We start from the raw sequence: 12,910 nt of genomic DNA, 5'->3' as shown, positions 1-12,910 counted from the left end.
GCCTTCATTGTTTATGACTTCAATAATGGCTTTATATCTTTTTGTTTAACTTATTTTCCTATGTCAGAGTTTATAGCTAGTGATGGGAAGAAGTTTTATGACTATGTTATCATCATGGTGGAATAGTCAGTCCTGTGTGCCATTTTTTTTTTTATAGGAGTGAAATTATGATAAGAAACTTCATAAGGTGATATTCTTGGTCATTTTATTTTCTCTTCCATGTTTCTCAAATTGTCAAATGATGGTTCTGCCTTGCCAGTATACACACATGCATGCGCTCTTACTTGACGTGGTTTCTTTATATGGTTGATTCTCAGGGGGAACTTACTCCATTTTCCAAGTACTCAAGATGAAGAGGAGAAGGAAAAATTGGAAGGTGACCAAAGGACCAGGCAGCATCAACAAACTGTGAAGTCCAGTAGTCTTGTCAAAGACCCTGCCTCTCCTGTCTCTCAGCAGATGGTCACACAGGGGCCATCCATTCTTCAAGGGGAAGCCATGGAGACAGATGTGCTAGAAGGCCAGAAAGAAGGGTGGAATACCAATCAGGAAAAACCTAGTAAGGCCTTGATTGAAAGGCCCAGCCAAAATAATGTAGGAGTTCAGACCATAGAGCGTTCCCTCTGGGTCCCAGAAACTGTTTCAGCAGCAACCCAGACTGTAAAGAATGTGTGTGAACAGGGGACCAGTACAGTGGACGAGAACTCTGGAAAGCAGGATGCCACAGTACAGACTGAGAAGGGGACTGGTGAGAAACCAGCCAGTGCTGCTGGGGATGACACAGAGTCACTCCATAGCCAGGTGAGAGAACTTCCTGGGTACCCAGGGGCCTGTTTTCCACTTTCTGGATTCTCAGAGAATTTAAGTTGTGGTCCTTTTATCTAATGATAATTCCTAACAGTTTTGTACAGACCAGTGATTAAAAGACAAAAACAATTTATTCAGGATAGCGATAGGGTAGTAAAAATTATGGGTAGCTATAGCCAATAAATAGTCTTTTAGGGAAGATGGAATAATGCTAGAGTTTGCCAAGTAGGTCTTTACTGGAAAAGAACGCCAGGAATATAGTCTGCGTCCTGTATTCTTTTAAGTTGTTCAGTCTTTTCCTCCTGCTGTCATTTTTTGTCCTCTGTAACTATCAGAGCTGATTGCTTTTCCTCCAAGTCTATTTCACCATGGTTCCCAGGAACTGAGAGAGGAAAAAATAAAGGAGGAAGGAGTAGAAAAGCATGAAAGATAGTGTATCATAGTATTAGAAACAAAGAATAGTAACAGGAATAGAGATGGGGAAGAGCATCCAGGTGACTAGGGGCTACAGAAAGGCTCAGACTAGACTTAATGGGAGGAAAAGGATTGGGGCTGATGAAAGTGAGGCTGGAGGAAGAACATGTTCTTGTGAATAGAGTAGGAAAGTAGTTCCTTGTTACTGAACACCTACACTATGTCAGCACTGTGCTCAAGACAGCCCATGAGGTTGGTATTGTTATTCCCATTTCACAGGTAAAGAAACCAAGCTGAAGAGAGGTTAAGTAACTTGCCCAAGATTTTGCCATCAGTAGGTGGCAGAACTGGAATTTGAACTCAGCATATCTGCTTCAGAATCGGTATTCTTTTCATTATGCTATGTTACTTTTCTATTTTTAAATCATGGTCTGTGTAGTCTTGTTCTGTTTATTGCCTCTTCAAAAATTCTGTTTATATTAGACTTTTATAGTAACAGTCTGTGAGACCTAAGACCTTATCAGTTCATACAGATTCAAAATAGCAGTAGCTTTTTGGATATAGGGGCCATAGCATATCAGATCCTATTTTGTGTCTGTTTATTTTTACCTTTAATTTAAAGTGTTTGCATTCTCCCACGTGATTTTTGGTTTCTCTGCCTTTATAAAAAGTTAAACATGATCTTAAAGATAGCAGTCATATGGGAGTCACTATTTTATATTTTCCTTTTCTTCCTCATATTTTCCCTCTCTAAAATAGGGAAATAATTCCTTCTCCTATCTCACCACGATGATAGGAGCCAGTGAACCAGTCTGGTTAAAGCCCAGGCTTTGGGATCAGACCACTTCATCTGGATATTGTGAGGATTAAATGAGATAAGGCATCTGAAGCCCTTAGCTCTGGGCCTGGCACATAGTAAATACTCTATCAATGTTGGCTGCTGCTACTACCTATTGATTATTACTATTTTAAATACTATTATTACTGCTATCACTACCACAACTACTGATGCTATTAGTAGTATACTACCGTGTCATGCAGAGTGATGTTAACATATTTAAGAGTTACTTGCTTCTGCTAAGAAACGAAAGATGCTAGAAAAAGAGGTAAATGGGTTGGTGGGAAAGATGAAAAAGTTCTAGAGGCAGATATGGTGATGTTTGCACAGCAATGTGAATGAAAATGAAGTTTTCCAAGTGCCAGAGCTTTTTTATCCCCTGCAGTCTGGGCAGGACTCAGGCCAATGCTTGGAGAATAGTATAGGCAGCTACCTGTGACATTCTTTAAATTTTGAAGTGGGTCTGGAGCCAGGTTTTATATCAAGGGAAAGCATGGCTTTATTTTCATCTTGTTACCATCCCTTAATAATGACAAGATTGTCAAGTAATTTTATATTTACAGAGATCACTTTTCAGAAGACTATTTAAAGAAAGAGTAACCATAGCTTGCTTGCCCCCTCTCCCTCTGATATTTTTTCTATTGCTTTTTAGAGAGAGTGGAAAGGGGAGGGAGAGAGAGAGAGAGGGAAACATCGAAGTGAGAGAGACACATTGATTGGTTGCCTCCTATGGTTGGGGATTGAGCCTGCATCCAAGGTACATTCCCTTGGCAGGAATTGAACCCAGGACCCTTCAGTCCACAGGCTGATGCTCTAACCACTTAGCCAAACCAGCCGTGGCACATAGCTTCCTTTTTATCTGCCCCTTTCCCTTTCTTATTCTATCAGACATGTTTGTCTATCTTGAAACAATCATTTGTCTGGCTGCTGTAATGGAAGGATTACAGGGAGGCTTCTTGGCCACATTTCAGGGATATGTAAAGCACTGAAATCTTTCAGACCCCTGTGATCCAGGGCCCAACTGTGAGTGTGCAGACAGAGGTCCAGGCTGTCATGGTCCTAAGACGGGCCCCTGATGATTGAGGTGTGACAGACCAATGCTCGGACCATTCACTAACCAAGGTTGCATATGTAGAAGTATTTAAGGAATTGGTTGAATAACATTCCATGCTTTTGGTTTCATTTTTATTTATTCATATAATTTATATAGCTCCATTTTAGTACATATTTTACCTCTCAGATGGGGTTGCAGTAGGAATTATTCAGGTAAATTATTGAAATCTATAGGTAAATTACTACCACATTGTCATGAAAAACCCAGAATCACCATTATTGCAGAGGTACATATAATACTTTGGAAAGACTTGAATACTTTGACACTGACTACTGAAAGTAAAATTAGTCTATAGCAGGGGAAATAAGGGAGGAGAAAAGTGTGCATTTCCTTCTCCTCAGAATTACAGAGCCGGGTGTGTGTGTGGGGGGTGTGTGTGAATGTGGATAAATGTGATATAGGTGTTACGAGAAAACATTTATGTAACAGTTGTCATAAAATGTAGGTCTTATTTAAACCATTTAACTGATTATTCTTTATGGTACAACTAGATACAAAATCCTAATTTGCTAATGTTTTGTTTCTGGACACTAGTTCAGCTTTTTAGTTATAATCTATTATTTGCAATAGATTAAATATTTTGTATTTAATTCTAGGAGAACTCAGCATATCTTGTTCTAGGTATAACTCAATTATAGTTTTTGCTTACTAATTAATGCAGGTAAAACTGAGATTGACAGATGTCATTCTGGTTTTACATAAAGTTCTAAAGAATGCCTTCCTTTTATCTAAAGAGCTGTTTCAAGTATAAACTTGTAAAAGTCAGCATCAAAATCAAAGGTCACAATCTAAAAATAATGTACCTTCAGGGGATCAAAGTTTTACTTAAATGTCTTAGATATAAGTGCTAAATGTTATGATTTTGATTTGGAAAGAAATAGGTCATTTTCTGTGATACTGATACAAAAACTCTTTCTAGCTGGTCCACCCCTGGTTTTATCTGTAGGTGAATACACAGAGCAGCTGGAAAATTTCATCACACTAGATTCATGGGACCTCTGAACAGTGCTCATCACGAAGAAGTTGATTGTGATTCTGCCAGTTTGCAATGAGACCCATGCTTGTGTTCTGTATTTTTTTCCATAGGGAGAGGAAGAGTTTGATATGCCTCAACCTCCACGTGGCCATGTCTTGCATCGGCACATGAGAACAATCCATGAGGTTCGAACGCTTGTCACTCGTGTTATCACAGATGTATATTATGTGGATGGAACAGAAGTAGAAAGAAAAGTTACTGAGGTAATACATACTGTGGGTCTATGTGGCAAATTTCTTTCAGTAGAAAAATTACCCTGGCACTTCACTGCTACCTCTCTACCCTCCCTTTCCTGTGCAGCTAGCTACTAACACTTTGTTTTCCTCCATCTTTTTAATAGAAAGATACAAGAATAAGCTTAGAAATGGAGTCCTGAATTCTGTGTCTTTTCCAATCATGGGTTTGATGTTTGACCTTTGGCCACTTATTTAACCAGTTCCATCATGCCTTTCATTTTTATAAAGATCAGATTGATAAATCATAGATCTGTCTTATATAAATATAAAGATTCTGTGTTGTTTTTTGTTAATCCTCACCTGAGGATATTTTTTCCATTGATTTTTAGAGACAGTGGAAGAAAGACAGGGAAGGGGGGGAGGGAGAGAGAGAGAGAGAGAGGAAGAGAGAGAAAGAGACAGAGAAAAAGAAATGTTGGGGTGAGAGAGACATATCCATTGGTTGCCTCATGCATGCGCCCCTACTGGGGCTAGGGATCCAGCCTGCAACCCAGGCATGTGCCTTTGACCAGGAATTGAACCCAGGACCCTTTGGTGCATGGGCCAGCACTAACCACTGAGCACCACTGGCCAGGTCTTATTTTTAAACCTTGGAAACTATGAAGTTTAGAATTTCCTGCTAGGCTGCATATGTTTTCTCATTGTTTATTGCTGTTTTTGTTTTTAGGTTTTTTTTAATGTGTTTTCATATTTACTCGTGTTCTTTCTTGATCTCCCTTGTATGTGGTTATGGACCTGTTGGTAGGCAATGCACCTTTATTTTTCAGGGTTCATGTGGACTCATTCCCAATGCCAGCATAAAACTGGCATTTATTGACTATTATATTAGACAGTGTCATATGCTGACTTAGTTTACATCTAATACTGAGATTAGACAGATTTTCTAGATTGAAAACCTTTCTTGGTACATATGTTAATGTTTGCAAACCATTTTATTAATAGAGGCATAGTGAGTTAAAATAACCTGCTTAAGGTTACATAACTAATAAATAGAGGAACTATTTTCTTCCTTAACTCATGCAGTTTTCTTTATTTTTCCCAGCTAGTCATGTAGGAAGCTGTACTCAGAGAATTAAACTGTGGCATATAGTTTTATTAAATGAAATATATTATTGCTTTTTTAAATTAATGGACCATTGTGGCACTCATGTCAGAAAGCATTTGACATTAGTTTGAGAAATTGTCTTTTTTTTATTTAATATTCTTTATTTATTGTATACCAAATAATAATAATCCCAGACATATTCCTTTTAAAATGTTGATTCATCTTTATGTTTGCATAATTGTTTTCAATGTTATTACTATTTTGTAAAAATTATGAACTTAGGAGCTTTATAGAAAAATAATTTGTTTTCATGAAAAGTTTTTGTAACTGTTGTAGTTAACATTGAACTCTGTGCAAGGTGCTATATCAAGTATTATACATATTACTTATTTTTTTATGTTATATGGTGCTTTCTAAAGTATAGTTCTGGAAAAAGCAGGCCTGCTAGATACTCTGAGGGAAAAATAAAGTTCCATGGTCATAAATATTTTCTAATGTAATATTTACTATACCCCTATGAATACAGTTTGGGTAACACTGCCATAATTATATAAAAGAATGATAGTGACTAACATTTTTTGAGTACTAACTATGCCAGGCACTATTCTAAGGACTTTAAAAAATTTAATTTATTTAATCCTCACAGTTAGCTATGACATAGATACTGTTATTCCCATTTTGCAGATGAAGAAACTGAGGCACAGTGATTTAAAATAACCTGCTTAAGGTTACATAGCTGAGGAACTAGAATTCAACCCAGTCTGTCTAGTTCTGGAGCCCATATCCTAAGCACTATGTTGCCTTTTAAGAGTGAAAGTGATGTGTGTCAAAGGAAGGCATGTAGTATAGTAGTTCAGAGGAGGAAGAAACTCATTTGAAGGGAAATTTTGATAAAATCTTGTGATGGCCATAAAGTATAGAGTTGGACACTGAAGGTTTTAGATACTGGGAGATGAGGGGAAAGGACATTCCATATAGAAAGCTTGGTGAGCAAAAGCATCATTGTTACTAATTAATAACATTGCATGTTGGGCAGGTTAGATTGGCAGCAGTGTAACAATGGATTGGAGTGGGTTGAGGTTAGAAGCATAGTCAGACAAAAAGTAATGACTGCCAAGTTAGGACATTGGCATAGGGGTTGAGAGGAGAGACATAGATGCAGGAAATACATAGAAGGTGAAGTTGATAGACTGGGGAATTCCTGAATGTGGGGCTTTAGGGAGAGGGAAGAAATCATATTAGGTATTTGGGCTTTTTGCCTGGGCAGCTGGATATATGGTAGTACCATATACTGTGATAGAGAATATAAATAGGGCATGGTTTGAAGGAGAAGATCCTTCAGTAAATATTTATGGAGGGTCTCATCTGTGGAAGGTACTGTGCTAGATTTTGGGGATATGTCCAGGAAAGAAGATGGTTACAATCTCTGTCTTAATGTGGCCTCTGTAGCCTAGTAGGAGAGACATACAGGAAAACAAGTAAGCAAATACATTAAAAACATCATAACAGGACAACTTGGAACCTGGGCCCAAGTCATTATAATCATTATAAGAGCAATAGTTTCAATTGCTGGACAGTTGCAAAGGCAGGTATAGCTGGCTACTGCTTTTTGAGCCTACTCTCTAACTGAAACACAGCCTGGAGTCCCAGCCCTCTATGTAGGCCTTGCCCCTACACATTTGCCATGTCCAGGAGAAGGAATTAACTTACATTCTGGGTTCACTACCTCTGTTTTCAGTCACATGATCTTGGCATGTTATGATGACTCAGACCCAGCCAGAGCAGTCAAGTTGGGTGATAGGAGATGGTCATTGGAGAATGGCTTGTGGATCAAGAGTTTTGAAGGTAGTGCAATTTTTCTGTTGTTGACCCTGGTGACAGATGGTGTAGAGGAAAAGGTTGATGGTGGTAATTATATCAGGAAACTTAGGAGTTGCTGGATGGGTCATTTGATGGATGTAAGTCACAGAGAATGATGACAGAAGCAGAGATGGGGAGGGAAAAAGGAAGGCTATGTACCAGGAGTTAAGGTGTTCATGCATGAGAGGGAGTGATTACAGGGTGTTGGTGACTAACAAAGGAAGGGAAGAGGAGAGGAAAGTTTAACAGAATGGGAAATAGTGGTTTGGTAGGAGCAAGAGGTGGGGAGAGGGAAATGGTCTATTAATAGAAATGGGGAGTGAAGGGGCCTTTCATCTCCAAACTCTTGAATTGAGGTTTGGTTGAAAAAAATCACCCTGTGCTAGAGAGAGCTGCAGAGGATGTGAGGTACACTGGAGATAGCCAGGATTCATTCACTGAAGGCAGGAAATGGACAGAGGATGACAGATTAAGTGTTGGATGGGTTAAATTTCAGATGTCCTTGGGGAAGAGTGTAGTAGGTATTTGTATCCCAGAGTTTGGAACTGAGTGATCATTGTGTTTTTGAGAGTCAGGGATGAGTCTGGTAGGACTGGCCAGGGAAAGCATGGAAGAGTGGGAAAAGGAATGAGAGCAGAGTCTTGGGAAATACCAGTTTTAAAGGAATAGCCAGAGAAAGAGGAACCCAAGTACAAGCGCAAATCGCGGTAGTCAAAGGGGTAGACTGAAAGAAAGAGAATGACTATAGATTCTAAAGGAGGAGATATTTTCAAGAAGGGAATGGTCCAAAATATTTATTTAATCATCTCGGCATTATTTAAATGTGTGTGCATCATGCTGTCTCCCAGAGAGATTGTAAACTCTGAAGGAGGAGTTTATCTTATACTTCTACATATTTTTTTCTGGCAATTAGTACAATGATGCATGAACAGTCTAGAGCAGGAAGGCATATGTGCAGTACCTGTCATGTAATTTCTCAGTCCTGTGCTGTAGAGGACATTGATGATTGATCATAAACCTTTCCCACAAAGCCTGGGAATTAGCCTCAGAAGGCTGCTTAAAACTGGACTCCAGGCAACCACTATCAGTCCATCAAAATAGGCATGTGAGATAGTCATGTTGACATCCCTGTCCTCTATAGTTACTGAAAACTTGTATATTTTGATTATTATCTTTTTGGTCTTTTTTTTTTTTTTAATCCTCATCTGAGGATTAAAAAAAAATATTTTGGAAGGGAGAGGAATATAGAGATAGAAACATTGGTGAGAGAAATATTATCGATCTGCTGCCTCCTGCACACCCCCTACTAGGGATCCAGCCTGCAACCCGGGCATGCGCCCTAACCAAGAATTGAACCAGTGACCTCTTGGTTCATGGGTTGATGCTCAACCACTGAGCAACACTGGCTGGCCTGAGGATATTTTTCCATTGAGTTTTAGAGAGTGGAAGAGGGGAAGGAGGGGGGAAAGAGAGAGAGAAAGGAAGAGAAAGAGACAGAGAAAGAGAAATATCGAGGTGGGAGAGAGACGTTGATTGCCTCCCGAACGTGCCCTGGCCGGGCCCTGGGATCGAACCTGCAACCCAAGCACATGCACTTGACTAGGAATCAAACCCTTGACCCTTGGTGTGGAGACCAATGCTAAAACCAGTGAGCCACACTGACGAGGGCTTGGTCTTCATTTTTAAAACACTAATACCATTTTTAGCCTATAATTTTTTATTTCCTTGATGACTTATTGAAATAATATAAAATATTTTATATAAATAATATAAAATACCTAATCTCAAAAAACATGTAATGCTGCCCACTGCTAATCAAGTACCAGAACTGCTCCCAATCACTCATTTTCCTTCTCTAACTACCTTTACCTTCTTACCTGTCTTGTCTTAGACAGGGAATTACCTCTGTCCTCTAGGTTAGAAGCCTTACTAGTTTCTCAGTAGCCAAAGGTTGTGAATTTGTCCAGTAAAAAGATAATTTAACAGTTCAGGATAGAGGTATCTTTCTTCCCAATCTGATATCATCTTTATTACTATTATTTTTATTGAGCTGTAATGTATTATCTGTGGAATATGTAGGTCTAAATATTCAGTTCAGTGACTTTTGAGTTATATGTAACTACTATTCAAAACAAGATATAGAACATTTCCATTATTCCTGCAAAGTCTGCCTTGATTCCCACCTCTCTGGATTGAAATTTCTTGCCATCTCTAGGATATTCCATCCATCACATTAGCACTATGTTATTGTGGTTTCTTTTAGCTTTTGTATCCATTTCTTCCTTGCAGGAGACTGAAGAGCCAGTTGTAGAGTGTCGGGAGTGTGAATCTGAGATTTCCCCTTCAAAGACTGGGGGCTCCTCAGGGGACCTGGGGGATATCAGCTCCTTTTCCTCCAAGGCATCCAGCTTACTCCGCACATCAAGTGGGACGAGTCTCTCAGCCATTCACAGCAGTGGCAGCTCAGGGCCAGGAGCCGCACCACTCAAAGGGAAAACCAGCGGGACAGAGCCCGCAGATTTTGCCTTGCCCAGCTCCCGAGGAGGCCCAGGAAAACCGAGGTGCAGACAGGGTCTCCAGAGAGAGAGCCACAGCAGGGGCAGGGTTGCTGACATTTTAAATATCACAGGAAAAGGGGAGTAATGGGAAAATCCCCCCCATCCTCCATCTAGGATAAATTAGCTCTTATTCTCCCCTTTTGTTCCTGTCCTATTTGGGGTTTGCCTGGGAGGTAGGGTGGAGCCTGTGGGAGGTAGATTTCCTTAGAACAGGTGGAAAACAGGTGATGGGACTTTGACAATGGGGGCATGTGCACCTGCCACCCCCATTTTCTGCAGCCTACCAGTGTTTTGGTTGGGAATACAGAAAGTTTGGGGTAGTGGCCCCAATTTGACACATCCCCTAGCTATTTGTTACCTTCTGCAGATGTCCAGAGCCTGAAGTAGAAGAGAAGGTAGGGCAGAAATACATGTGCTATTTTTGAGGGCAGCAGTAGGAAGCTCTATGTCAGGAGGGAATAGACTTGCGTAGAGGAGGACGTCCTTTACTTGTTATCCTACATTCCCACTCCCCAGCTGATATTTTGGTGGTGGGTGTATGTGTGGACCAGCTTCCTGCTGCCCTGGAGGCCCAGCAAGTTGGCCTGTCATGTAGTCTGAGGGCCAAGGGGAGACTTTGGGAAAAGGATTCAGTAGCAGATGCTATCAGACTAACCTATCTTCATTCTCTAGTCCTAGAAAAGGGGTCAGTCAGACAGGGGCGCCAGTGTGTGAGGAGGATGGTGATGCAGGCCTTGGCATCAGACAGGGAGGGAAGGCTCCAGTCACGCCTCGTGGGCGCGGGCGAAGGGGCCGCCCGCCTTCTCGGACCACTGGAACCAGGTACCCGGGTAGTGTGAGATATACTTAGTCTATGACTTGTTTAGAAAAAAAGGGCGTAGAGAGAAGAGAGGGGATTAGAGAGTATGTGGGGTGTCAAGAGGGAGAAGAGGGGCCCACACTGACTGGGGAGTGGGCAGGGAACAGAGTGAGGCCACTGAGAGAGCAGGCTTATGCCTGTGTTGGGTGATCAAAGAATGGGCTGAAGAGACCCATGGACAAAGGAGTGGGAAGATTGCTAGGTAAGTATTTCTCTCTTCTTATTCTCACTGCCTTCTCCTATCTCTTATCTCTCTTTAGAGAAACAACTGTGCCTGGCCCCGTAGGCATTGAGGACATTTCACCCAGCATGTCGCCAGATGATAAGTCCTTTACACGGATCACACCCCGAGTGCCAGACTCCACCAGACGTGCAGACACAGGTGCTGGTGCTTCTCGTCGAAGCGACTCTCCAGAGATTCCTTTCCAGGCTGCTGCTGGTCCTTCTGATGGCTTAGATGCTTCCTCTCCAGGGAACAGCTTTGTAGGACTCCGTGTTGTTGCCAAGTGGTCATCCAATGGCTATTTTTACTCTGGGAAAATCACACAAGATGTCGGAGCTGGGAAGTATAAATTGCTCTTTGACGATGGATATGAGTGTGATGTGTTGGGCAAAGACATTCTGCTGTGTGACCCCATCCCATTGGATACGGAAGTGACAGCCCTCTCGGAGGATGAGTATTTCAGTGCAGGTAATAAAAGAAGTGGTCTGTAGAGATTTACTCTGCTCTGGGGCAGTCTTCTCTCATCAGAAATTCTGTTCCTGCAACACTGGTTAGTCTCAACATTGGCTTTTTTGTTGTTCCTTGTTGCTTATTTTTGAGTACACTTGTTATTTGGGAATAATTCTATATCTATAAAAAATTTGCAAAGTACAGGGTACTGATAGTACAGAGAATTCCCGTATATTTCTCACCCAGCTTTCCAGCTTTTTCTATTGTTAACATCTTACGTTAGCATTTGTCAAAACTAAGAAACCAGCTTTGGCTTATTACTATTAACTAAATTCTGGACTTTATTTGGATTTCACCAGCTTTCCCATATCCCTTTTCTGTTGGAGGATTCAGTCCAGGACACCACCACATTGCATTGGATCCTCATGTGTCCTTTGATCGCCTCTCAGCTGTGACAGTTTCTGAATCTTTCCTTGTTTTTCACAACCTTGACAGTTTTGAGGAGTACTGGTCAGGTATTTTGTAGAATGTCCTTCAGTTTGGGTTTGTCTTATATTTTCTCCTGATTAGATTGGAGTTAGGGTTTTTGAAAAGAATGCTGCAGAGATGAAGTGCCCTTCTTTTCACATCATATTGGGGAGGTGGGTACGTGACATCCTCAGGCCATCACTGGTGATGTTAACCTTCAGCACTGGGTTAAGGTGGTGGTTGCCAGGATTTCCCACTGTAAAGTTAGTGTTTTCCCTTTACGTTCTCTTTTCTTTTTTAACATACCTTTATTGACTTCAGAGAGAGAAAGGGAGAAGGAGAGAGAGAGAAACGTTGATGATGAGAGAGTCGTCATTGATTGGCTGCCTCCTGCAAGTCCCCAACTGGGGACCTTGCCCACAACCCCGGCATGTGCCCTGACTGGGAATCGAACAGTGATCTCCTGGATCCTGGGTTGATGCTCAACCGCTGAGGCTCGCCTGGCTGGGCCCCTTTATCTGTTCTTTACCACTGACTTATTTATTTATTTAAAATATTACAAATGTCCCTTTATCTCCCCAATGACCACTGACTTTTAAACTTACTGCCTGCCTTGTTGGGAAGCTAGTGGGTGAGTGTGGCAGATTCATTGAGATACTTTTGCTAAGGAAGAAGTTGTTAGTGCCGGCACACCTACCACTTACTTTCTGGTTTGAAAAACGGTACTTTTTTTTTCTCAAGTGGCCAGTTCCCTGTACTGGTGATGGTGAGGAATCTGTGTTTGAATATATTGCCTCTTTTCTGTGAACTGATTTGGAGTTACATGTTTGTATTGAGTTTGTCATTTAAAATCATCCTTCCTGGGGATTTTTTTGAACATGGATTAGGATATAATGGACAAAAATGCTTCCTCGTTGCCTCTCCAGACTCTTGTGGTTTGCACTCCTGAGAAGTTGCTGTTTGCGCCTTTACTTCAGTGTTAAATGGACCACTTCACCTTCT

The 12,910-nt window shown here is 41.0% G+C and overlaps 1 protein-coding gene across 5 annotated transcripts in view; it reads left to right on the top strand.

The window, feature by feature from the left end:
- Positions 1-12,910, top strand: part of TP53BP1 (tumor protein p53 binding protein 1) — a 78,064-nt gene that overhangs the window by 53,711 nt on the left and 11,443 nt on the right. For 4 of the 5 annotated variants that reach the window (XM_081154066.1, XM_081154065.1, XM_081154064.1 and 1 more), the window contains 5 exons: positions 318-801; positions 4,260-4,412; positions 9,640-9,911; positions 10,581-10,730; positions 11,028-11,458. In XM_081154066.1, coding sequence (XP_081010192.1) covers positions 318-801; positions 4,260-4,412; positions 9,640-9,911; positions 10,581-10,730; positions 11,028-11,458 — 1,490 coding nt within the window. The remainder of the gene's footprint in view (positions 1-317; positions 802-4,259; positions 4,413-9,639; positions 9,912-10,580; positions 10,731-11,027; positions 11,459-12,910) is intronic. The other variant, XM_081154067.1, reaches the window with a different exon arrangement.

This window comes from Miniopterus schreibersii (assembly GCF_964146895.1).
Source record: "Miniopterus schreibersii genome assembly, chromosome: 1".
NCBI classification, from domain to species: Eukaryota; Metazoa; Chordata; class Mammalia; order Chiroptera; family Miniopteridae; genus Miniopterus; species Miniopterus schreibersii.
Note: the sequence above shows the minus strand (reverse complement) of the source record. Positions and strands in the feature narration are given on the sequence as shown.